The 27,858-nt window shown below is 42.9% G+C and overlaps 1 protein-coding gene across 2 annotated transcripts in view; it reads left to right on the top strand.

Moving 5' to 3' along the window:
* Positions 1 to 27,511, top strand: part of SYNPO2 (synaptopodin 2) — a 102,584-nt gene extending 75,073 nt beyond the window's left edge. Inside the window, exons 4-5 of one of the 2 annotated variants that reach the window (XR_014011576.1) lie at positions 1,082 to 5,082; positions 5,113 to 6,890. Coding sequence is in view for 1 of the 2 variants with exons in the window: in XM_081208049.1 (XP_081064175.1) it covers positions 1,082 to 3,399; positions 20,401 to 20,970 (2,888 nt within the window). In the remaining variant the exon portion in view is untranslated. Of the gene's footprint in view, positions 1 to 1,081; positions 5,083 to 5,112; positions 6,891 to 20,400 lie in introns of those variants that run through there. The other variant, XM_081208049.1, reaches the window with a different exon arrangement.
* Positions 27,512 to 27,858: the final 347 nt, after the last annotated feature.

The following is a 27,858-nucleotide window of genomic DNA, read 5'->3' as shown; positions in this document are numbered from 1 at the left end:
TACATTTAATTAAAGTATTTATTTCAAACTGTTTTTAAAAAATCCGATTCTGAATAGCATGATCCAATACCATGGTTACAATTATTCACATTCAAAATGGTTTTCAGGGTACAGGGAATCAAACTTATTTTCCTGTGGATATAAATCCTGGATGACCACACCACAAGTATTGTCTTTTTCTGTTTGTAGAAGAACTTGTGATTTGTCTTGCCCTGTAATTCAGCAGCAAAATTGGGCTGCCTTCCGTAGGACCAGATATGGCACTGTTGGGAGAGTTCCCAATACTGTAGCTGCTTTGGGCATGAGAGCTTACACACCTCCAGTGGGATCCTTTTCTTTTTCTTTTACTCTCCTCTCCTTTGAACAGAAGGCTATCCATGCCTTATCATATAATCTGCTTATAAAAGCCTACTACATTGCAACCATGGTTTTCTATGCCGCATAGAAGGCTCAGGATAGAGAAATACAAGGGCTAGTTGTGTCCCAGTAGGACTGTGTGTGTATGTGTATATAAAATATTCCTGGTTTTATTCAAACTCCTATTCCTTACACCATAACTTTCAGACATGTGGGGAGGGGGAGATCCCTGGACAAGTTGAACCATTTAACTATTTCAGAGGAATTGATATTGTTTAAGTTAATAAACATAATCTCCAAACTTCTCCAGGAGCATGTGTGCCTAACTCAGCATCTATAGTAGATGTACGTCTATCTGACACTTCTGATTTATCTTCTATATTATACTGGCTTATATATATGTACACAGACAGAAGCAAATATGTGACATCAAAAGCTCTTGAAAGTGGAGCTAGCAAATCCATAAGGAAAAAAATTGTGCAAAGGATGTCAGCCAGGGAGGAATGATTGCTATGGAATTTTTATCATGGCTGGAACTGTGGGAAAAGATTAATCTTAATGCCTTTCCTGTGCATCTTTACATAAGGGGGAAGATTCCAGCTCTAGAGAAAGAAAGATTAGGACTGCACTCTTGCACCCCAAATAGCTATTGTGCAGCTTATGGTTAAAATGGATCTCATGTTACGCTGTTGCCTGAGATGTGTTCTTTAATCCTTTTCTGCAGGGCTCAGACGGAGCGAGAGTCAGTCAGAGAAGCAGGTGAAAGAAGCCAAGTCTAAATGTAAGAGCATTGCCCTCTTGCTGACAGGAGCTCCAAACCCCAATTCCAAGGGGGTGTTGATGTTCAAGAAGCGTCGCCAAAGAGCTAGGAAATATACGTTGGTCAGCTACGGGACTGGGGAGCTAGAACGTTACGAGGACGAGGGCGAAGAAGACGAAGGTGAAGAAGGTGAGAAAGAGAACGCTTTTGAAATTACCTTGCTAGGCACGAGTGAGTCGGAAATCGATGAAGATTTCTTCTCCGACATTGACAAGGAAGACCGGATCGTGACATTTGACTGGGATACTGGACTGCTTGAGGTTGAAAAGAAACCAAAAAGTGGGGACGAGATGTCTCAGCTGCTTCCAGAAAGCAAGGGCAAGGGGGCAGTCATGTTTGCCAAAAGGCGTCAACGGTTGGACCAGATCACAGCTGAGCAAGAGGCAACGAGGATGCAGGCAGGGCACAGCTCCTCTGAGAAACACCAGGCGGCCACAACAACCGAGAGCACCTACAAAATGAGCTCCTCCTCATATCAGGCAAAACAGGAAGAATCTTCCGGGGTGAAAAGCCATGTTAGCAAAAGCTACATAGAAGTGAGCCACAGTCATGGTGCAGCAATTCAGCAAAATGGCATCGGGATCACTCCCGAAGCAAACCTGATGTACCCATCCTCAGAAGCCCTTAAGACTGCTGCTTCCAACAGAACAGCCAAGCCTTTCCCTGGTGTACAAAACAGAGCAGCGGCTCCATTTTCTCCCACCAGAAGCATGACGAGCCCTCTGTCAGATCTCCCTGCGCCACCGCCTTACACTTCGGTCAGCCCACCCCCTGAAACCTTATACAGAACTGTTTTGTCTCCAGTTGCCGCCAGTCCAGCACAGCCGGCGATATGGTCTCCAACAGAGTCAACAGAACAGATCGCATCCAGGGATGAAAGGATCGCGGTGCCTGCCAAAAGAACTGGAATACTGCAAGAGGCAAAGAGAAGAAGCACCACAAAGCCAATGTTTACTTTCAAAGACACCCCCAAGCTGAGCCCTAACCCTGCCCTTCTGTCCCTTGTACAGAACACAGAAGGCAAAAAAGGTGGTGCTGCAGGCTTTGAATCAGGGCCTGAAGAAGACTACCTCAGCTTGGGAGCAGAGGCCTGCAATTTCATGCAAATCCAGGCAGCCAAGCAAAAGGTCCCACCTCCAGTTGCTCCAAAACCCTCGTTAAAGGTTTCTCCCACTGCCGCAACGCCTGCTTCACCAGTCTGGTCACCTCCAGCTGTGGCTGTTACTCAGCCTGCTATCTTTCCAGCTCCAAACTCACCTGAAATGGCAGCTCCAGCACCTGTCAAAACAGCACAACCTGCTTACCCCCCTCCCCAACCTGTCAACATAGTAGAACCTGCTTATCCCCCTCCCCAACCTGTCAACATAGCACAACCTGCTTACCCTCCTCCCCAGTCTGCTTATTCCCCTCCACAGCCCCCAAGTACTCTTAAGCTAGCCAGTCCTTTTAAAGGGCCTCAAACAGCAGCGCCACACCAAAATTATACACCCAAAACAACACCCACCACCCCAGTAGGAAATGCTGTGCTTGCTGGAGGGGTGGGGCCAGCTTTTGAGATGCCCCCAGCTTTGAGTGGGAAAGGAGCCCAGCTCTTTGCCAAAAGGCAGTCGCGGATGGAAAAATATGTGGTAGACTCAGAAACCGTGCAGGCCAATATGGCGCGGGCTGGATCACCGACTCCGTCTTTACCAGCATCTTGGAAATATTCATCGAATGTTCGAGCACCACCACCTGTGGGCTATAACCCCATCTACACTCCATCTTATCCTCTCGCTGCTACCAAGCCACAGTCAAAGTCCCCTGCTGCTGCCAAAACTACCAAGAAAAAGCCTAAGAAAGCACTTAGTTCTTTGGAAGTTATGAAGCACCAACCATACCAGCTTAATTCATCCTTATTTACTTTCCAACCTCCCTCTGATAATAAGGAAAGTGCACTTCCCAAGCAGCCTGCGAAGTTTGACTCAGCGTCTGCCTCAAAGCAAGCTCTACCTTCAAGATCGCTCAATGCCGGTTCTCCTTCTAATGTCCGGGAATCTTCAGTGTACTCTGTACCAGCCTACACTTCACAACCTTTCTTCCAGTCGAATGCCTCTAGCCCTGTCATTGAGTCCTGTGCGTCGACAGGCTACCCTTCTTTTTCAAAGCAAGAACCAGCAGCATCCTCTATGTTTACTGCTCCCAGGCCAAAGTTCTCAGCCAAGAAAGTTGGTGTCTCGGCACAGGTGTGGAAACCCTCGGCCATTGAAGAGTAAAGCATAGATACAACTCAGTATCCACTTAGCTGGCAATGAATTGTTTGCAGTGGTAATCTGGCACTCAAGTGATCCTTGGCTTACTTAATATATATTTTTTCAGATTTATCACATGAAATCTGGGTCCAAAAAAAAAAAAAAAAAAAAAGGCTTCAGGCTGAAATCCTATGCATACTTACCTGGGAGTAAGTCCCACTGAAAATGGTGAGGCATTTTTTCTGAGTAAACATGCATAGGATGGCACAGTGAAGGATTTTTAAATGAATCAAAATGAATATCAATTTGCAATGACACACATTTATGTATGCGATCCTCTTTCATGGCTATGCATGCACAGTGTCCTAAGATGGGCACGTGCCACTTCATATTAAGTAAGCAGGATGCTAGGTGTTAGTGCTTCAGTACACAAATACACAGGGAACCCTGTTCCTGTAATTCATCTGTTAGAACATAGGTTTCACAGAAGGTTTTTGGGGTGGGGGGTGGGGGAGACTGGCGGCCACAGGATCTGAGCACAATCAAAATAACAATGGTATTAGATTTATTTCTGAAAAGTGCCTTCAAATGTTATGTCTCTTATGAATGTTGTGTATAAAAATAGGTATAGAGTCTTGGCCCAACTCTGCAGTTGAATCCCTATTATGAGGCATCTTCTGAGCCCCGTTCCTACTATCACTGCAACCATATGTTGGGGGCAGGGATGAATTACTTCCTTTTTGTATAGCCACTGGGCATGCAAAGTGGTGAATTCGCCAGCAACATTTCCTCAATTCTCAGCTTAAGGCGACACACCACCGCAACGGATCCATGACGGCTTAGCTCACATAAGCACTATAATAACGTGGCTGCGTTACACCTGATCCCGTGACCCCATAACTACAGGGAAATGATTTATACAAATCAGCACTGGTCAGTTTCATTCACTGGAGGTTCAATTGCAGACTTGGGTCATTAGAGAGTAAACTGGTGATCCGCAATCATGAATTACCTCTTCAATTTCCCCCTTCCCCTGGTTAAGGGTAAATAATATTACTAGATTTGGAAGAAGAAAGCCATAGGCTGGAGAGGCTATTCAAAGTTTTCCCATTTTGGGGGAAAATGTTGACCTCCTCAGGCCTAGCATTTTGTTCTGTTTTTGACAAGTAGAAAATTACAGGAGCCAGGAAGATGAGCTGGGTCCTACAGCTGTGGAAGTGGTGCAATATGTTCACGTGAAAGCATAGCGACTATAAACTGAAGGGACACGTCCTTGAATACCAGTTTTGCAGCCAGAGCAGTATGTGCCTTATAAATACTTGTCTAATGACATGCCATGATTCCTGACCTCATATTTCTGCGGATCGCTGAGGCACATTCTCGTTTTCACCTTGGGCTTTCCAGTCCTGCTTCTTCCACTGGTGTTTCTTTTCACTCTGCTCTTGTGCTTTCACCCTACTCTTGAGTAATAATACACTGTGGACCAGGAGGATCAAGACACTGTTACCACGCCATGTTTGTGGGTTGAATATCCAGGGTTAGGTTCTGCCAATTTTATTTATGGTTGTGATACAAAAGAACAATATTTGACATCTCCAGTAACGCTTGAGTGTCTAGGCTGTATTCACTCTAGACAGACTGAACTCCATTGAATACAGTTTGAGTGCACACACTGAGGTGATTAAAAAAGGAGTTAAGGGATAGGAGGTGATTAAAAAAGGGGTTAAGGGATAGACTTTCCCCACTCTTCTAGCTAAACCAATATCACAAAATGAATGACAATAATTAATTTAGATTTGGCTAAATTATTCAGATGGATTTTGGACATGCAGCCATAATGGGAAAGTGCCTGAGTAGGGACGGTTCATGTGAATGTACTGACTGCTGATTAACAGATCCAACCAAGTCTGGTCTGAAAATAGTTTGAATTTATATAAATGAACATACAAAGCTTCTGTGTGGCCCATATAGCCCAGTGTTATCTAGTCTGACTAGCACTACCTCTTTGGAGTCTAAAGCAGAGTCCCCCGCCCCCATTTCTTGTTATCTACTCCTTTTACCAGGAGATGCCAGGGATTGAACTTGGGACCTTCTGCATGCAAATCATGTGAACTACAGAGTTACAGTCCTCCCCCATTGTAGCATACTAAGTTCTGGAGGCCCTCAAAAACCTACTGTGGCCATAATGCCATTTCATTCCCATTTGCATTGCCTGAATCACTACAAGGCTGGTGGTGATCATGGGAGATGTTGCCCCATTGTCTAGTGCTGAAATTGATGCTCAGCTTCACATCACTAAATCCCTCTGAAACAGAGCTGTGCCTTGCCTACAGTCCAATTTACACAAACAGCTACTGCTTGAATTTCCAAGGTTTCAGCAATGCGTGAAGGGCACATGCTGCAACACTTCCTATACCACTAAAATAATGTTGCAAGCAGTCAAAATTACTTCAATTTAATATGTCTTGACTGCCTTTGAAGATGCATTCCATAGAGAACACCATGCGCAGCCTTCAGGGCTGGGGGGATACACCAATGGGTAGTTTCTTGGTTCCAGTTTCCACTATTGTGGCTTGATGTCACAATTACAGACATTTATGTAAGGAAGCCATACCTATCTGTGTGAACAGACTAGGTCACACAGTGAACAAGCCTCCCTTGTTGCTACCACCTCTCTTGGTGGTATACATTAAAGTAATTCCATTAGCACAAGGATATTGGAGTGCACAACAGAACTTCCCCTCCCTCTCTTCTTTCTGTTTGCCTTCTATGGAACCCCTAAATCTGCTCTGAGGTTTCTTCCAAACTTCTGGAGCAGCTTTGGAGGGGGAATGGGGCCACACAGGAGATGGGAGAGGGAGCCAGTTCCATTGTGTAGATGGAAACTTTTGTGCTGATGGATACCGCCCCATGTGATTACATTCGGTGGGCAGGCAATTGAGAACAGCTTTTCTCCAGTCATGTGGAAGGCATTTTGACTATAATATTGAAAGAACAGCCATGTACTATATAAGTAGACCAATCACCATCCAAAAATGAAAAAGTGTGAAATCTGCCACATTTAGGAAACATTTGAGGCATTTATTTCATACTTCACACATAAAAGGAGCATTCCCTAACATGTAGGACTTATCCAAAGTCCATAGAGCAAATGGAATAACTCTTTTTGACTAGCTAGAACATATTTAGTCATAAGAAGTCCTTTTGACTACAGTGGGGTTCTTGTCCAAAGCTCAACATATTTAGGGTAGGCTTAGTTAGCTGAAGTAGTCTATACTGGAAGTCAAACGTGGCTGTATCAATTTTAATTAAACAGCCCACGTTACATAGAAATATGTACACAAAGGATTCTTTTGCAACACAACATATTTAAGATTATGCGGTACCAATATTTTAATCCTCTTGGGATCTTCTTTCTGTTCATTTTCCAATTGCAATCTGCTGTACTTTTTCCTCTACCATTAAAATTGTTCCTTTCTTCTTTATCTGTACTTTTTGCTTTTTCTTTGATTTCACATGTTTTTATCTGCAGTTGAAAAAGAGTTTCAAGGTCTTTCTTTCCTTCTTTTCCTTTCTCTCCTTCCTTCTGCCAAAATTGCTCAAAATGCCATTCAGTTTCTGGTGGAATGAATTCAGTCTGATCAACAACTCAATTAAATCCAAGCGCTTAAATCTGAATAGGGTGTGAATTGAGTAGGACATCAATAGAACTGAAGTGTCATAAATTTGTTGTGCAGAATTGGTGCCAAGATGGTTATGAGGGTGATTCTACAGCTGATGACTCTGCAGTCATATATGTTGGTCTTTGCTGTAACTATCAGAGGTAGGAAAGTGAAAGAAGCCTGGTGATGTCTTTCTCTAAATCACTCACCAGGCTCATACTGAACCATCTCATGAAGGGGAAGATTAAATTAAAGCTTCATTGCACAGCCCCTACAGTTCTCTTCCCTTCCTTTCCTTCTCCCTTCTGCTTGTTGCTCACTTTCCTAAATTCTGAACAGAGAAAATAATCAATGCTGCTGCCCCGTGAATTTGAGATGATCTGAGAAATGTGCAGTCGTTCTTCTCTGGTCGGGCCCTCAAAATGTTGGCCACATTTTGGCATTTCAAAGTTGCTGTCTGCTTCTCAGGGTCTGCCTTTTGGGAATCCTGCTTCGGGTAAGGTGAGTAGACCTCATCATATTAGTCAGAACTGGATTATAAATTGGGTTGAGAGGCCCAGGGTCCTATAACCATTCGGCTAGAAGTTTGTACAGGAATAAATTATTCCAGTCTGGTTTCCCCAACTATTTTAAATGTGTAGAGTCAACATGAGTTGCCTTTTCAGTGGTGAGTAGACTTGTGACTGCTTCAAAATCTAAGTTTGAACTAAGAAACAGTGAGTTGCAATTTGGATATGTGCTGAAGCATTTCACAAACATGATCCACCCTCTGGGCACTCACAAGAGTAAATATGTGTTGACTAATCAAAAATATTTGTTTGAATCAGAGACAAATAAATGTGTTAGGTGTTTGAATCCACAAAACAGTATCCTGAATGAGAACATTAGACTTGCAGTTACTGGATTAAAAAATGCGCCTATCAAAATAGCTGCCCAGTTTGGCTTTTTAGGAAGAGGGCTCATAGATTAATGCAATGTGCTATTCCCATCTTTGCTCTGAAAGGATATTTCTGAGAATTGTACTGCTGCATCTATCTATTGCAATGACACGGGGAAAGCCTGCCCTCTTCCTGAGTTGAGACTAAAGTTTTAGATGCTTTTCATTTTTAACTCCACAGGGAATGGGTTGCAAAGGGGACTGGTAATAGAATACAGCGCCTCTCACCTCTTGTTCAAATATGGCCTAGGGCAGGAATGACTGAAAGCCATGCCCAGCTGCTGAGTCGTCTGAGTGACATCAGTGGATGGTGACTCTCAGTCCAGTTTAAGCAGAGTGATTTGCCTCACACCCAACCACAACCCAAAGAAGCATTAACTGGCATTCTTATTGGAAGACTCAGAAAGAAAGATGTGAGCAGATGTGAAGATCAATCTACACTCACGGCTGCACAGCACACACCCAGAAATCTGAATTATCTGTCAAGGGAATGCAATGTTTTTTCAAGCACTCGTGTTTTCAAATTCTTTGGAATTTTGTGACAAAGATTGCTAAGGCAGAGGCTGCGGTGGTATGAAACAGGCAGGGGATAGACAATTATGAAGAGCTGTGGAGGGTATTTAAAGTTTTCAGAAATTGCTAGTTACTAAGCTTTTGCTGGTGGATTAGAAATGTGTTTTTCTACATACAGAAGCTAATTTTCTCTGGATTCCAACTTCCATAGTAAACCTACACACATGTGCCCTATGCACCATCCCCTTCTAATAAAAGCCACAATGAGGTTGGTTAAGGCAACTCACCAGGCGGGAGTTTCATGTTATGCAGGCAAAGGCAGCTTCCCTGCCCCATGCTTGCTGAATTACATGAATGTACCGGTACATGGTGAAGAGGAATCTGTAGGGGAGAAGCCGTGTGTGCTTAATCCTTCACTGCCTGCCCTTTTCCCCACTGCATGCCTCCTTTGCCCCAGTTGCTTTCTTTGCTTTTGCTCCCAGCCAGGTTTCAGAAACAAGAAAGAAGCTCAGCTGGGGGACATGACCAGGGAAGAGCAACAGCAGAGGGAAAGCAGCAGGTGATTAAGGATTAAGCACCCGCACCTGACCTGCAGGTGTCCCAAACCCCCCCCCCCATCATGTTATCTTGTAAACGTAAGATGTGGAATACATGTTTGTCCATGTAATGGACAATTCTATTTGGGGCGGAGTGGGAGCACTCTTTCACTGGTAACACAAAAGGTTGGGCACTGCTAATGGCTCTTCCTCAATAAGTGAGTTCATGTCTTTGAAAGCAGGGTCTTTGCTTTTTCCACTCATTTATATTCTAGTGAAATCCAGCTTAGACAAGGAATCAGATGGAATTTGCTAGTGGGATGCCTCTGCAGTGTAGTCCCCTTGAAGCCCCTCATCCCAAAGTTGTGTTGCTCTCTTGAAGGCATAGGTGATGTTCCATTTTTCTGGATCAGTGGTTCCCAATTAGCTATTACCAAGGACCCCCTATTTTTCAAAAGCCAAGCCACAGACCCCTTATGGAACACCTCCTTCCATGTGTGTCTCCATGATCTTTGCTCCACAGTCTGTCATTGTGAGTGTGTGGAGCATGCTAGTGTAGTGGTTAAGAGCGGTAGTCTCGTAATCTGGGGAACCGGGTTCGCGTCTCCGCTCCTCCACACGCAGCTGCTGGGTGACCTTGGGCCAGTCACACTTCTTTGAAGTCTCTCAGCCTCACTCACCTCACAGAGTGTTTGTTGTGGGGGAGGAAGGGAAAGGAGAATGTTAGCCGCTTTGAGACTCCTTAAAGGGAGTGAAAGGCGGGATATCAAATCCAAACTCTTCTTCTTCTTCTTCTATCCTGTGGCACCCTAATCCTGGAAGCATGGATTCATTGCCTCTTTATATAGCTCCTTCTTCAATTTTTCATGGATTTTGCTAAACGTACTAGTATAGAATTGGTTTTTTAATGCCAGGTTTGAGCTTTGTTATTCTATTGGGGGTTTTTTATCATGGTGTTAGAAAGATAGTACATTGTCTTCAGGATAAGAAGGCACAGTATCCTTTCCTTCCACAAAGCACTTGATGCACATTTTACTCTCTTCTGTTTTGATTTTTAATTTGTACATAAACTTTTTCAAATTGTGGCTCACAATCACAACTCAAAGAAATGACAAAATAATATAACAAAACCCACATGCTATAACAAGTCAATCCAAAGTCCTAGTGAAGAGTATAACAAAACCCAAACAATTCAATTAACATGCAAGTCATATATAAAATAATGATAATGATAATGATAATGATAATTTTATTATTTATACTCCACCCATCTGGCTGGGTTTTCCTAGCCACTATGGACGGCTTCCAGCACATATAAAAACATAATAAAACATTAAAACTTTCCCTATACAGGGCTGCCTTCAGATGTCTTCTAAAAGTTGTCTAGTTCTTTATCTTCTTGACATCTGGTTGGAGGGCTTTCCACAAGGAGAATCTCACTTTTTGCAGTGAGGGAACAGCCAGAAGACGCCCCCCCCCCCAACAGCAGCAAATATATGATATTTAAAATACCACAGACCATGCAAAAAATTGTTGATGTAGCTGCCAGGTCCCATACCTTACAAAATTACAAATGCACAAATATAGCTGACAAGATTTCTAGCAATGGTGAAGACAAAATAAAGCCAGTTATAAAACAAGTACTTGGTGAGTTAAAATGGCTATAAATGAGGAATCGTGCAGCCTTTGCAAGTACAATTGAAGAACCAATAGGTTCCAAAGGGGTAGCTCCTCTGCCTGGTGAGAGAGACAGGCTCATGTTGTCTGGGAAAGTCTCCACCAAGAAGACTGTTCTTGAAGATGCACAAGTGATAATCGCTAAGCAAGAAAGAACAGAATCAGGGCCCCTTGCAGGCGTGGGGAAGGAGAGCCCTAGAAGAGCAAGCCTGGCTTACACACGGTATCCAGCCCTTTGCCTGAGCGCGCTCTCCAGATTACAGGGATGCTCAGCTGCTCCAGCTTTTCAGTGAGGAATCTCCCTGTAAGTTCTGAAAAGGTGTGAGTGCCAGGGTATGAGACAATGGGGCTGATTCTGGTAGCAACATTGGAAGATCATTTTCCTTCATGTGTTTCAATATTTTTCTTGCAGTGGCATAACTCTAGGGACAGATGATCCTACCAACTCTGGATTTAGGGTGGTGCAGGCAGTTCCTCTGCACAAGGCGCCAAGCCATGGGGCGCAAAATAATAATAAATAACAAAGGAAGGAGCTATTGTGAAAATAAATGTGGGGGGTGGCCAAATTTTGTTCTCACTCAGGGTGCCATGTTACCAAAGTCCGTCCCTGTTCCTACTGTTTTCAGTATAGATAAGCAGCCAGGCCTGCTGATCTTAAGCAGATATCTGCAACATTGTATTTTCCCCCCTTTAGGCCAATCATAGTCAACTCCAAATTCTAGCAATCCAATCCAACAACTTCTGGAAGACACCATATTGACTGCTTCTGCTTTACAGAGCACTCTTAAGTATTAGGAAGCTGACAGAAGTTAAATTAAGCCAGCGTGGTACTACAGACTTTGTTCAGAAGCAGAGATCCTGCTGGTTCAGCTGTCCTAAGCCTGAGAGAGGGAGAGCTAAGCTTTAAAATAGAGTTTGACTTACACTATCCATTTTACCAGAGTATGTTGCTCTGGCTTATCAGGTCATGTGACTAAGCCGAATGGAGTTAGGATCCAGTGGTAAATCCAATCCCCACTCGATCCCACCATATCACTCCCCTGGAATACCTGCTTTTCAGCAATTACTGTGGTGTAAGATCCACCATTCTCAGCTCAGCTGGCTGAACACTGGTTGAGCCAGAATGAAGGAGTTATGCCATGCTGTCTCTAGCTGAGCTAAGATGTGGGGCTTATGGCATCTTAGCAGGGCTACACCAGGAATCAGTTGGCTGAGCTAGAGATGTGCTGGATCACAACTTGCTCATACCAACAGATCTTGACTTTGGGTTAGGGACTCCCACTATTCAATTTTTTTCCCCTTCTACCGTGTTTGAGGACTTTGCCAATCAACTATCTAACTTTACTTTGTATAGCAGAACAAACCCAAATGTAGCATTACATGCTTCATTTATATAGCCTCTAATATGAATTCATAACTTGGCAGTGTGCAAACATGTATGATGCTACCTCTTACCCCAGCCCCAAATTCACAGGGGTGGAGTTGTTATCTACTCAAGAGGCATATGTGACAACAACTTTCCATAAAAGAAGTTTGCTTCCTTGAGCTGGGAAAAAGCAATTGTGGCCCAATATAGCATTTGAAATGCACACAGAGCAACCATGAATGTTATAGTCTGACAACAGCTCCAGAATCCCAAGGTCTTCCTATGATTCATTGGATGCAATAAGAGCTGCCAGTGTCGCTCTTAACAGCCCTCCCCCTCCCTCTGTAAATAGTTTAGAGGACAGTAGGGGGAAATTACATGCCTACATAACAATGCCCCCCTCTGCCCCCCAATGAACTTCTGTTCCCAAATTTAGTGTTCCTTTGTGCAGGATTCCATTCTGTAGTCCCTACTGACGTTGATGAGTTATGCACATAAGTTAGTAGGCCAGGATGTGTCACCAAGCCTATGGAATGTTTCTGTTATTATTTACAGAGCACTATACTGTAGTTATTATTCAAAGTGCATTGAAGTCTTCATTGATTCTCAACAGTAATGTGAGATAGATGAGGCACTAAGATTATTTATGACTAAAGTAGCACTGTAATTCAAGGGCTGAGATAAGATGTGATTATTCTTAGGAGCTGTTCCATCTTCTATCCAATGAACACTACCACAGACCCTCTAGGGCCTACAGGTCCATGTATTTATGTTACACAATGGACTGATTCGTTGGGTGCAAGTTTGTCATATGTGTTTGAAAGTTTGTAATAAGTGGTTTTTTAAGGGAGTGGGTGGTGCTGTGGTCTAAACCACTGAGCCTCTTGGGCTTGCCGATCAGAAGGTCCGCAGTTCGAATCCATACAATGGAGTGAGCTCCTGTTGCTCGGTTCCAGCTTCTTCCAACTTAGCAGTTCAAAAGCACACCAGTGTGAGTAGATAAATAGGTACCACTGTGGCGGGAAGGTAAATGGTGTTTCCATGCACTCTGGCTTCCGTCATGGTGTTCTGTTTGCACCAGAAGCTGACCACATGACTTGGAAAGCTGTCTGTGGACAAACATCAGCTCCCTTGCCCTGAAGTGAGATGAGCACCACAACCCCATAGTCGCCTTTGACTAGACTTAACAGTCCAGGGCTCCTTTACCTTCTTTACTTTTTAAAGTTACAATTCAGGGATGAAAATTGCTCATTATAAAGTTGTCGTGAAGATGTTGGAGAATGTTGGTGTACACGGGCAAAAGTGAGGTGAAATAGTCAAGTCAGATTTGCTGCATAGTGCTATAATATATTCACTACATGGTCTGTAAATGGCTAGGACCAAGCAGTGAAGAAAGAAGCCTTAAAATAACATTGCTTATGGGGGCTCCACAGTAGTGTGGAGAAATTCAAAGGTGGGGGCGGGGAAACTAGCTAGCTAGGTTTTTACATCCCTCAAAAGCCTACTTCCTGCATTAAAAATAACTGAACCCCGTTAAATTCAGTGTGGTGCTGAATTTATTTTTCAAAAGTCAGGTAGGGATTTGAATTCTGCAAAGAGTTGGCAGTAAGTGTGGTCGGTGGAGCATTGCATTAAAAATAAATTTTAAATGTCATTGGGAAAGGATGGAACTGTATGTGTGTGTTTTGAGAGGACAGGCTTCATACTCTGGAAGATGAATTGTTGGATTTGGAAAATATTGCTGTATATATTCATGTATTTATGAGTATTTGTTCTGTGGCTGTGTTCACACATGATGCTAAAACCATAGTATGCTGTCCAGTGTTTGTCAGAATAAACCCCATGAAATCAATGGACCTGCATAATTTAAGTTCATTGTGAATTCACATGCCTGCTAGGGATAACCCCCTGAGGAACATCCGTTGCAACTTTGAAACAGCCAAGCTTCCCTTATATTGTACTTACAATTCCCGCCATTCATTGTTACTCATGAACTTATGAAACCAACATTTTCCCACAATATATTGTATTATTTCCCTGTTGTAGTTTAATTTATAGTTGCATATTGTACACATTTATATATAAGCTTAATACAGTGGTACCTCTAGTTGCAGACACATTCCATTCTGGGGTGCTATTCGCCCCCCAAAAAGTCTGCAACTAGAGCGGCACTTCTGCGCAAGCGCTTCTGTGCATGTGCAAAGCACGCAGAATGCTTCTGCGCACTTGCACGTGGCAAAACCAGGAAGTATACACTTCCGGCTTTGCCGCATTCGCAAGCGTTTGCAAGCTGAAAAGACGCAACATGAACCTAACGCAACACGAGGTATGACTGTAATTATACAGTTCTTCATGCAAGTATTAACAGACTTAAATGGCCACTTGATTTTAAGCCAAACTCTGAAGTAATGACATACACTGCACCTGTTAACAAATGTCCTTAGTATCGTGCTCTAGTAGTCAACCATGTGTGATTTTACCGTTGATATCCAGAAGGTGGCAGTAGTGAATGCCTTCTTAGTACATGAAAAAAGCTATTCATTGTTTTTTAAGGAGATGTGAAACTGAAGTGAGCTGTACTGACTTAGCACGAAGTGTATTCATTACGACAACTCAAAAGCTTGTAGGAACCAAACGACAGACAAAATCAAAGCAATCACTTTAAGCTGGCAATGAGTGCAGTACAGTGTGGTTTACGGTTACATGAATGGGCTGTAGGGTTGTGTTTTCATCACTATCCAGTCGTCTTCTGGCATGGATGTGTGGAGATTAGAAACTTCTACTTCCATTTTGATTTAACTGCAATTTATTGTCACATCCAAATCCCCAAACTGTGCATAACTATGGAAACAAGCCAGGACTGTAAACCACGGTTTGAAGTTGACTTGTTTTCCAAAGATTTGTCCAGGTTTGTACATAATGATAAATTGTGGTTAGTTAAAAATGGAAGTGAAAGCTTCCAGTTTTCTCTCTGTGAATATAGTGGAGTAGGGAAAAAGAAGCTGAAAACCCCAAGACCTATTCACATAATGCTAAACCATAGTTTAATTTAATGCTACATCCGATTGTGACCACAAAGTAGTCAAAGCTATGACAGCAAACTCTTCATATTGTTGGGTGTACTGTCAGATAAAAAAAGGCAAAGACTGGTAGTATTCCCATCATGAACCACTTGCTCACCTCCTTCCTACTGTTTCAAAGCACTGAAGTGCATCTCTGCATCCTGTAGATAATGCTGTCAACTTTTTAACCTTGTCGCATTGCCTTTAGCTGTTGACTTGTCCTGGCATGGAGAAGAATGTCATCATCTACTACCGGTAATTGCTGCAGGACACATTGCTGTTAAAGGCACAGCTACAAAAATGAGTTGAAAAGTTGGCATACCTCACTGTGGGTATTCACTTACTCTTCCCTTGCCTGTGATCCTTGAATGACACCTCATTCCAATAACTCCAATTACTAGAGTTGCTCCTCTACCCATTTATAACAACACTGCTTCATCTAGACAGTCTCCGCTCACAGAAATTTCCACAGTTATGAAGAACCAGGTCAGCAATGAAGATATGAATCTTGGTATGTGACTGCAGGCAAGATTTAGAATAGCTCACAGGACTTCCAAAGCAGGGTATGTTAGTAAACAAATCGTGTCTGCTTCTTTTTGATGCTTGGTTTATTAACATTGTAGAAGGAAAGCTGGTAGTTTTTTATAGCATCCTCAAAAGACAGAGGCAAAATAAGGGCAAGGATTTACTGGGGACAAGTATAAAATATAGTTATTGTCCTTGGTAAAAGGTAAAGGTAAAGGGACCCCTGACCATTAGGGTCCAGTCGTGGCCGACTCTGGGGTTGCAGCGCTCATCTCGCTTTATTGGCCGAGGGAGCCGGTGTACAGCTTCCGGGTCATGTGGCCAGCATGACTAAGCCGCTTCTGGCGAACCAGAGCAGCACATGGAAATGCCGTTTACCTTCCCGCTGGAGTGGTACCTATTTATCTACTTGCACTTTGATGTGCTTTCGAACTGCTAGGTTGGCAGGAACAGGGACCAAGCAACGGGAGCTCACCCCGTTGCGGGAATTCGAACGGCTGACCTTCTGATTGGCAAGTCCTAGGCTCTGTGGCTTAACCCACAGCACCACCCGCGTCCCTATTGTCATTGGTAGGCAAGGACTTTTTGAGGATCTTTATTCTATCTAATCCATCTATCATCTATATCTCCAGACTGTAAGGATTGATAGTATTTATTATGATAGGATATGGTGTTTTAACTTCTTTTTACGTACTTTACTCCTTAGGCAGCAGGGAAATGCAGGGACATTTGTCTATAGCCCAGGTTTTCACGTTTTTTACTTTTAGGAAATTAGCCATGATGGGTAAGGCTTCTGTGATGGGTTGAACTATTCCTAACATATTCCCGCACTATATTAGTGTAACTTGAATGGAAAATGTTGTCTTGTTGTGTGTGTGTTCAGTGGCAGGTGGAATGGCCATGCAAATTTGGGGTGTTTCTTTAAAAAAAAAATCTTGCCTGAGTATGTGAGACTGAACAACACTGTTTGGCTGCTGCATTCTAGGAAGTCAGAATGAGCTATAGAAGTGTATTTAAGAAATAAGCAAATACAAAGAAAAAAGGAAAGCCACAAACCCCAGCAACAAAGCAGGAAGAAGAAAATGATGTAACCTGACTAGACAGTCAGAAGAAAGGAGGAAGGAAAACCTTCCTGAGGAAGAAAAACCACATTGCTTGAAATGCCAAGTTGTGGAGAGCGAAGTACTTAGAATGTTGCACAATCGTAGTTTTGTGTCAGTGTAACAGGAGGAATGTAACACAAGGTCAGTGTGACACAGTAACCTTGTGTTATGTTTCAGCAGAAGCATTGCACCAACACAAAGCTATGATTGTGTAATGTTGTTGGTCAAAATGCTGATGGCAGTTAACTTCCTGCATTGACTTTTCTAGATAAAGGGCATGGTTATTTAGGATGTGTGTGGCAGGTAGCTAGAAACCTTCCAGTTTCTAAAGTTGCCAAGATTGATACAGCCATTACATGAGAAAGCCCACTTCTTCTCTTTTCCACTATGCAGAAAACACTTTGTGTAAAGCGGATGTTCTATGTAAAGGCACAATTATTTAGAAGACCTGTTTGCATTACTCATTCCCCTCCAAATAGTGGTGGGAAGATAGCGCAAATGCAGACCTTAATCTATCTGCAATTTACTTCCATACTCAGAATACAGTGGTACCTCTAGATACGAACGGGATCCGTTCCAGAGCCCCGTTCGCATCTAGAGGTAAACGTAACTAGCGACGGCACGTCTGCGCACACACGTGTCACTTTTCGCCGCTTCTGCGCATGCACGTGATGTCATTTTGAGCCTCTGCTCATGCGCAAGCGGCGAAACCTGGACGTAATGCACTCCGTTACTTCCGGGTTGCCACGGAGCGCAACTTGAACGCACTCAACTCAAAGCGTATTCAACCCGAGGTATGACTGTATTCATGTTGGGCAGTATTCAACTAAACAGTTTGGCGCAACAGCTTTTAGCTGCACAGGGTAACTTCCTCACCCACTTCTTCCCCCATTGTGCCCCAGTTGTGGCCGACTCTGGGGTTGCGGTGCTCATCTTGCTTTATTGGCCGAGGGAGCCGGTGTACAGCTTCCAGGTCATGTGGCCAGCATGACTAAGCCGCTTCTGGCGAAACAGAGCAGCGTATGGAAACGCCATTTACCTTCCCGCTGGAGCAGTACCTATTTATCTACTTGCACTTGGACGTGCTTTCGAACTGCTAGGTTTGCAGGAGCAGGGACCGAGCAACGGGAGCTCACCCTGTCACGGGGATTCAAACTGCCGACCTTCTGATCGGCAAGTCCTAGGCTCTGTGGTTTAACCCACAGCGCCACCCACGTCCCATTGTGCACCTACATCCGCCCTAAAACTGTTGCAATTTCATATGAAAAGCAATGCCTTCTGTTCATGCAACAGCACCTTTGGATCCAAGCTGTATATCGCATTGGCGCAAATTTATGCCGCACTCCCCCCCAAAAAAAATTCCAACCGTGAAAAGTTAAAGTGCAGCTTAAATTTGCAACCTTACAGAAATTGGCTTTTACGATATTGCTGTAGGATTTTCTTCTGTGTTAGCCATTTATGCGTGTGAGTGCCTGCGGAATTTTAAGGGAGTGGCTTATATTTGGGTATTGTCTCTCCCCCCCCCCCCACGCCTTGAATTTTAAAGGTGCGGCTTATTTGTGTGTGTGGCTTATATTTGGGGCAATACGGTACCTGGAAGTAAAACCCAGTGGTTTGAACAGACCTGAGGCCATCTGTATGTACTTAGGATGGTATAACTCACAAATTTAAGAAATATTTGTTTCAATTTTCATCGCATTCCACCCATGCGTCCCCAAACCTTTTGTCTTTCTGCAGCCTAACAAGTCCTCTTTGTACAGCTAATAGGCAGTGTTTGTAGGGTAAGGGCATGTTGTATATGAAAGAAGATTGCGGTGGCAGCGCACTGGATTTATGAATGAAAGCGCTCATTACCTAAGCAGATTAGGATTTGTGAACTATGAATGGATTGCTCCTATAAATGGGTCAGAGTGTTCTGAAATTATCAGGGCAAAGCTTTATTTTGATTTTAAAGGAGCAGGGTTAAGTAGAGTATCATAATGGTGGAATACAAACATTTGCAAGTAGGTTCAGTCAGATGCTTTGATTTTAATTTGGCCTTCCTAACCATATTGAACGTAATCATTGGGAGGGAGAGGGATAGAAGTCTGTTAGAAAGAGTGACAAGCATAATCATTCTCTTGAATATAATATTTGATACTGAATAGCTAAAACATAGTAGCACAGGTAGATAGAGGATGTACAGTACTCTGAAGGGTACACAGGTCATCCTCTCACATTTTCTCTTTCAATTCCAAATAAGGGCCACCCTCAGAATCTGCCAGCACAAGCTCCCTGAAGTGAACAGGGGGTGCACAGCAGCAATGATTGGTGGATTGGAACTGTCCTTCATAGAAGAGCATGCTTGAGATTTTAAGTTAAGAAGAAATAACAGATGGGGAACCTGTGGCCCTCTAGATGTTGTTGGACTTCACCTCAAATCAGCCCCTGTCAGCATGATCAGTGGTCAAGAATGATGGGAACTGTAGTCCAACAAAATCTGATTGAGACAGTTGCCTCATCCCTAAACTGTTCAATGAGTTAATTTATTCACAGTTATCTCTCTAATTCTATCTAATTCATCCTCTCTCCCTCACTGTCAAATGTGTCAATCAAAAGCAAGAACCTTAAAAGCTTAGGGTTGGGACTGACTTCTGCGGCCTGCACAAGCTACCTGAATGTATCACATGTGGATTGAGTTTGGCTAGTCTGGTCAAGGATCGTTCCACCCAAGGAACTGAAAAGTCACACAAAATTCTGTCTCCTTGAATTTGTCTTCCTTGACTCTTTGAGAACTATGATATTTTCTCGCTGTTTGCCCTTTCATATCTTTCTCCTTGATTCTGTTCCTTTCCATGAATTCCACCATAGATGTACTTGATTTGATCACCCCCTTAACTGTTTGCTCTGGTATTCCTGGCCGTGAACCTGCTGTGTTGCAATACTTCTCCAGACCTGATCACCTACTGCAAGCCTGCAAACAGGTTGGGCTAGTAATTGCTGCTAATTGATCTCCTATGTTTCTAGACCTTTATTGTGTGCAATAATAGTAGATTCTCAAAATTCCTTTGAGGAAAAAATGTTTTATCAATATATCTGAGACAGGGGTCAGCAACCTTTTTCAGCTGTGGGCTGGTCCACTGTCCCTCAGACCATGTGGGGGGCCAGACTATATTTTGAAAAATAAATAAATGAATGAATTCCTATGCCCCGCAAATAACCCAGAGATGCATTTTAAATAAAAGGACACATTCTACTCATGTAAAAACACACTGATTCCTGGACCATCTGCAGGCCGGATTGAGAAGTCGATTGGGCTGCACCCGGCCCCTGGGCCTTAGGTTGTCTACCCCTGATCTAAGAAAAGATAGCTGAAATCTCAGATGGCAATGGTAATGAAACTTGGAGGATTTCTTTTTCCTATAATTTTCCAGCAAATTCCATCGTTTTCTTTTCTAATAGTATTGCTCATACTTTGTTCTTTTTTATAAAATTGAGGGGCTACTTACTTATTGTATGCACAGTATTACAATAGTAGATCACTAGACAAAACCAACCATCTGTTGTTTAATTTGGAAGTCTCTGTCATTGCTATTCAGTGATTGTCATTATATTTAAGGTTTTGTTGTTTCTAGGAAAGAGGCGGAGAACGATCTTTATCACTCCCTGGATGGCCACCTTCAGCCACTTCACGATCCATGTCCCCTGTCTCTCCTGTGGTGTTTCAACCTGCTCCTGATTTTAGCAAACCACCTCCTGCAGCTGATAAGCCTGGGAAGAGGCTGACTCCTTGGGAAGCAGCCGCCAAGTCCCCTCTTGGGCTGGTGGATGATGCCTTCGGCCCACAGACCATTCAAGAGTCGATCGCTGCAAATGTCGTGTCTGCTGCTCGCCGGAAAACACTGCCTGCGCCGCCGGATGAGTGGAAACAAAAAGTGGCTTATGAGCATCCTGCTCCCAGTGCCCATGCAAAATTAGCTTCGTTTGGAAGGAGCCAGTCAGCGGCATTTTTCCCTGCAAAGAGCACAGTGTCTGCCCCGAGCTCCACTGCCCCCTGCAGCTCTCGTCTACAGTATGCATACTATGGCCAACGTGCCCAGACAGATCCTGACATGGTCTCCATGGATTCCAGGTCTGATTACTACCTGTCACTAGCTGACTCCAACTATAATCCACTTCCAAAGGGATGGAGGCGCCAAACATGAAAAGCAGAAGACCCTGTTTTAGCTTCTCTTCTTGAAGTTCTACAAGTCTTAGATTCGAGGGTGAATTGAAAATGTGAAGAAGTGTGTGGGACAGGTGTTGGCTGGCCTGATAAGATATTGACAAAAGAGATCAAGCGTGACCTAAAAAGTAACACAGCATCCATGCTGTGGATCCATAAGGCTCTCAGAAGCACGACAGCTTTTGATCCCAGCTTCAGAGCTTTTCTTTGTCTTTGGGTGCATGTCAATCAAATTGGTGGAAGAATGAAATTCAACGGTGAAAGCTTCAGCTGGGAAGAGTGCAACAATTGTGGGATTTGAATGTCTTTAAATTAACCAATGAGCCTTTATCAAGAACATATCCTTGGGTCTTTTGAAAAGCTGTCTTTCTGTTTTCCATCCTAACTTGCTTGTGGCTGGTTAAATGTCCACCTCGTATTTGCTGACCAGCCTGTGGTTTTAAAGAAACTCCCTGGTCTCCGTTCAGTGTAAAGGTCCCCACTGACCTAAAACAGTTTCACAGGGGTTGGAGTTTTGAGTAAGTCAAATGGGGCTTTCCCTAGCAAATCATGGATTAGGGAAGGGCAGGAGCAAGCAAAGATTTCCTAAGTGAGGGATAGCCTCTTGATGTTGTTAGGCTCCAGCTCCCGTAAGTATGACCAATGGTCAGGGATAAGAGGAGTTGTAGTCCAGCCAATCAGAGTTGACAATGCTGAACCAGGTGAACAAATAGTCTAATGGCATATGGCAGCCTCCTAAATTCATGCACAACTTGTTGTTGAGCTCTGCTCCTACTTATAAATCTCAAAACCATATTTGCATGCAAATTACAGGTACAGTAGACCTTTCTAAAGGGATGAACTGTGACAAATTTCCGGAAGACAGTTATAGAATCATAGAATCATAGAGTTGGAAGAGACCACAAGGGCCATCAAGTCCAACCCCCTGCCAAGCAGGAAACACCAGTTGCAAGGACAGATTTTAGCATTTTGAGGGAGGGTGGAAATTGCTCCTCTAAGGGTGTGGTTTTTTATGACGGGGCAATCAAGTTGAAAACTGGAGACAGGAGGGAGGTTCCCCTGAGTAAGAAACCTGTTAAAGCTCAGGCAAACAGTTCCCAAAGTTGTATGTTACTGGCATTTTTTTAAAAAGGGGGGGGGCTGGGAAATCACAATTTTTAATCGTCACCCCCAACCCCTGTTCTGAAAGTGGACTCCAGAAGGGGTGAGTACAGCTGCCGTCATTCTTCATCATGCTGCTTTGGCCTGATTGAAGTTGGAATCAGACAACATCTAGAAGACTGCAGGTTCCCCACCTCTGCCTTAGAACAACACTGCTTGCTGTCTGACGCTACTCCAAAATTTTGAAAACCTGCAATTCATCCTGATAAACTTCCTCATCCTGTTTACCAGTTCAAAATTGGCAGCTATGCTGGGGAATAGCCTTCTTTGAAGGTTATTCAGCTTGAAATGCAGGGAGGTGAATAAGATGTGATACTACTTTTCACAGACATTCAAAGTCTAGCAAACTAGATGGCAAGGAAATAAGATGGCCTGAAGAAGTGTGGCAATGGTTTGGTGGGTTTTTGTTGTGGTTGTTTTTGATGGGGTGGGGGAAAAGAAACAGAATGTTCTGTGTTCTGCCAGATCTCTAGAACTATTTAATAGTCTCTCTACAGGCATACATGTTGTGGACAGTGAGCCTGTTGTGGCTTATTGCATCTTCGATAGCTGTGCCACCTTCTTAAAATAACCAAACACCTGTTTCCAGCCAAAGCTGGCTTGCAGAATGCGGATTGGTTGCTCCTGTGGCAATTACAAAGTCATTCCCTCTTCTCCACCACCAGCTGGGGTAAAGTTTATAGTGAAATAAACAGCAGGATTGACACTGAACCTTTTATCAGATATACAAGCTGAGTATTAGCAAAAATAGCAATTGAAAAGAATCATAGGGTATGAAGTGCAAAGCCATGGAGGATTTGAAAGCAGATAAGTGTGTTGCAAAAGGAAGAGGTAGGGGTGGGTGCCCATCTTGATTTCTCTCTGTTTCCTATTTCTCCAATCTAAAAACATCTTATTACATGGTATAGAGGCTGACCAAGCAATTGTTTTAAAATGGCCATGTGACAACTCTGATGCTGTCCATTTTGGTATGGGTTGTTAAGAGAGCTGATCCATTATACTGTGCAGTCCCAAGAGATTGCCCAGCACAACCCAAAATGTGTACTCCAGGATCCCTTGAAATGTTATTGTGCATGTGCTTCAAATCTGCAGTCATATTCAGCCGTGTGCAATGCCACAAATAGTACCTCAGAATTCTCTTCAGATCTGAAACGGACCCTGTGATATATGCACAGTTGTCAATAGGGATGAGCAAATCTGTCAGTTTCAATATCTCTCAGTTTCTCATTTTTCCACTCTTAAATTCAGTTCTCCGCATTTCCATATCAACCCCCCCCCCCCGCAGAAAAACCCACCACTTTGAAAACACACTAGCATTTAGTACATAATTCTCCTTATATACACATTTTGGTATTCACTTTTGATTAATATACATATTTTGCAAAGCAGATTTCTGAAATCTAATGCAACTTCGTGTGGTATTTTTGCCAATGTGTGCATACTTGTGCATAGCCTAGTATGTGCATGTGCAGACCGGCAGACAGGCATACATACATAGATCCCCCAACCCTCCAATCTTTAGAATAGCAACCATGTGAGTTTCATGGCTAAATTTGGTAAGCTGGTCTCACAAGACCATCTGCTTGAAGACATGTGGCAAAGTCTGGTGCATGAAGAAATTATTCCTAGCATTTGAACACCACAGGGATAAGGATGACCTCAAAATCACAGGGTAGATAAGGTAAGTGGGAAGTAATGCCTTAGATTTTGTTCAGGGTGATTTGGAGGCACATGTCTCCTTTGGAGCTTCAGAAGTTGCAAATGTTTGTGAAATGTGAACCTTACCAACCCTTCAGTGGCTCACATTCTCTTGTGTCACTAGTATATGAGTATTTGTCATGGAACTTTTGATTTATCAAGATATCAAAACATAGATATAGTGCAGCTTTTCCTCAACCAGTTGCCTCTAGGCATTTTGGACAAGCTTTTAAAACATCTGGAATGCAATAGGTTGGGAAAGGCCACTATAGATCAACAATGTAGAAAGTCAGTTTTGTGTAGAAGTAGATTTCTGATAAGTGTTCAGTGGTTTGAGCCTAGTTTAAGGGAACCTGTATAGAGACATGCATTAATTCAATTCAGCAATACCCAACCTGGCGGCCTCCAGCTGTTGTTCAACTTCAACTCCCATGATCCCTCACGATTGGCCATGCTGTTTAAAGGCAATGGAAGTTTTGGATCACATCATCTGGAAAGTATCACATTGGCTGTCCCTGGCTTAACCAAAGTTAGGGCCAGTCCAAGACATTTTATCGCCTGGGGCAAAAGGCAATATGAAACTCCACGTTGTGGATTTGAGACTCATGTGCTGGTTTATTGGGGGCCAGAATATGTCCCAAGGGATCAGGTTTCTGTTTTGAAATGCTTTGCCTTTCTATCTGGACCATGATTAATTAGCTTCCCCCAAACATAAATGTAGCCAAATGCAGCTACACACCCACCCTGCCCTTTCTCAGTATTGAAAAATCAACCATGAATATTTTCTTTCTGAATATTTGTACAAAACCTAATATGGCACAGATAAAAGCATGAAATCATATCTGATCAGAGCATGGATACTTGAGGCCCCTTCAAATAATTTTCCCATCACAAGAAGGACTGTAAAGAGGACTTGTGTCTTTCTGTCTGGGATGTTCTCTGCTCCTTGAGAATCCTGAGAACAGTAACCCTGAGGATTGTCCTCGATGCACCCATCATGACACGTCTGACCACAGGGAAGTCATGAGATAATCAGGAGATTGTGTATGGCTAGGTAACACATGATGGAACTTATATGGAATGTTACAAACCCTTAGCCCTGCCTGTTATGGTGAGGGTGACTCTTGCTACTCTGGTTTTAGGCTCACTGAATTCAATGGGAGTTTTTGCTTCCCATGGTCCAAAGGTTTTAAGAATTAACCATATCCAAAGCCATTAAGCTAGTTGTGCCGACAGACAAGGTCATGACATGAAATCCTGCTTGGAAGAGACTCTGCCTTGAATTTTTTTCTGTTGAGTCAAACCTGACTAACAGGGCATTATATAGAGCCCATTTTCCTTTTGGCCTTGTTCACACTGTGGCATTATCTACCAGAGGATTTGGTGATGGCCACCAACTTAGAGGGTTTTTAAAAGAGTATTAAACTATACATGGACAATGTGGCCGCATGTCCTGTTTCACAAAGGGCAGCCCTTCGTTTGAAGGGCTGCCTGGTCCAAGTTCGGTTTTAAAGCCAAAGAACCCCCAAGAAGGGGAAACAAGTGCTTTGGGGTTGTCTCTCAACAGTTAGCAGCACCTGGACGGCAGACTAGGCAGGCACAAAGGCACTAGGTGGGCAAAAGCAGGGCAGTGATATTGTCGTGTTTATAGGATACCCATAGGATGCTGGACTAGATAGTGTCATCTTAAGTTAGGTTCAGTTGTGGGTGAGGTATGGTATGGACAGTGTGTCTTCACACACACACACACACACACACACCGCCCCAGTTGTTTCTCAATGAAAACAAATCAGAGAATGTCAAGGGTATTAACGTCTCATTGAATTCAGTAGAATTTGAGCGTGCTTAACTTTCTCTGGATACATTAACATGGGTGATTAAACCCCTCTAAGGCTGTAAACCTAAGAAACTCCTCTGGGACTCCAACAGGACTTGCTTCAAGCAGACATGCATAAAATTGCACTCACACATGTAATGCTCCATAAGAAGAATTTGTCTATTTCATATTGATGACTGATTAGTCTTTCTAATTCATTGCAGGTGTGATTTTTGCACCTAGTTCCTAATCCAGTCCTTTTGGCTTTAGTAGAATTGCCACCTTCTTGTTCTTTCTGCATGGTTCTTTTTTCTCTCTCTCTTCTGAAAATTTAAATCCCATCTATCTCCAGTACATGACACATGAAAAAAGTAAGACAAGGAAAAGAAGGGTAAATATTTAAAAATGTGCATTGATTCAGATGATGTTCCGAAAATGTATGCTAAGCCTACAAACAAAAATCTTAAGCTGCTTCCTCCTGCTGTGCTTTACAATAGAAGGAGAGTGAATTTAAATTCTGCTCTGAAAAAACTAATCTGGATTTGCCATTTCACTCGACATGCAGGGATGTCTGCTTGGGTGTTTGAAGAAAATGTTATTAATGTGCAGAGGGGATGCCTTATGATTTAGGAGTTCAGATTTTGCAAGGTTTGTCATAACTAACTTGGTGAGGAATGGCCACATGCTTCGCTACGATCTATTCAACTCAGCTTCTCTTAAATGCCATTACTTTGTTTAGAAAACTGCAGTGGAAGAAGAGATGTTGTGCTTTGTAAGATTAAACTGATGGGGCAAAAAGCAAAGTTTCAGGAGATCAGATGAGACAGCAGAAAAGGATGTGGGAGTACAGACTCAGATGGGGCATGAATGCCACTTAAAAACTTGATGGGTTTAGTGGTTTGCGGCAACACTGGTGGTGTACTTCTCATTTTTGCAGATTCACTGACCATACATATAGTGATCAACTGCATTACGCCAATGTGTGTGGCTCTGAAATCACTACAGGCTGATAAGGATTTTGACTGTCATAGACTATGAAAGTAAAGGTTTCAGAGGAGGCTTAATATAAAGGAAATCTTTGGAAGTTTGGACAGGTATTGCTTAAAATGCTGGGAACTGATGCACATTTGTTGCATTGCTGAATGGGTAAATAGAAGCTCAGCTTTCTTGAAATTACTCTTAGGATCCCAATTATTACTGAAATAACTGTGGAACATCAGAAGGACTGAAGTAGCTTGTGTTGTGCAGTGCACAGTTTGGTTTAGTATTACATCTGAAGCCGACTCCTGGTTTGTTTTCCCCTAACAAACCATGGGCAGTAAGAAAAAGCACATTCTTTTGCTTTGCTTGCACTGTACACTTTCTTCCAGCCCCACTTCTTTGATTGAAATAGGTATGTGCAAGTTTTGTGTGAGTTCTGAACATTCACTCAAGTACTTTACTTTTTTTCCCTGTGCCTGTGTGTAAAGGAACAGATCCTATCTGCTGAAGGAAGAAAATACTCTGGCAGTATTAAGTAGCTGTTACTGACATTCCAACAGATTCTTACATCACAGAGATTTCTGCATAAAAGATGCCAGAGACTCTGAATATGTGACTGAAAGTGAATTTTACATGTTTATACTAGAAGAAAGATATCTTACTTTTGTGATTATTTTGTTTTGCTTCAGTGCAAGTTAGTACCTATTACCACTGCCTTTGCATAACAGGTAAGATTTGTACTCAAGTTTTTTTCCACTTTCACCAGCTGTTAGGTTGCCAGGGAATGACACTTTTGTTAGAATGCATGAGAGAGTTGTAAAATGGTATCATCTAATAAAGAAATGATTTTACCAATCAGATGAAAGACTTACCTTTATTTTTTCCCCATTTGTGTGTGCCCAGACATAAAACTCATAAAAAAACTTACTTCCTCAGTCTGTGCCACACTGTGTTTGTCTGTCCGTCTGACCATCACGACACCGGTTCTGCAAACTTAAATAAATCCTTTTATTATTGTTGTTTATTAAATTTGTATACCGCCCTATACCCGCAAGTCCCCTGGTAATATATCCGATACAACAGGTTTCATCTACAGACTACAGAGAACACATAGCATCACAATTTCTGCAGCACTATTTAGTCCATTTTCATCTTTTTTTTCTCCTCCCCCACCAACGTTTTAAGGGTCACTTTTGATGTCACCCCCCCCCA

This window comes from Podarcis bocagei (assembly GCF_964188305.1).
Source record: "Podarcis bocagei genome assembly, chromosome: 9".
NCBI classification, from domain to species: Eukaryota; Metazoa; Chordata; class Lepidosauria; order Squamata; family Lacertidae; genus Podarcis; species Podarcis bocagei.
Note: the sequence above shows the minus strand (reverse complement) of the source record. Positions and strands in the feature narration are given on the sequence as shown.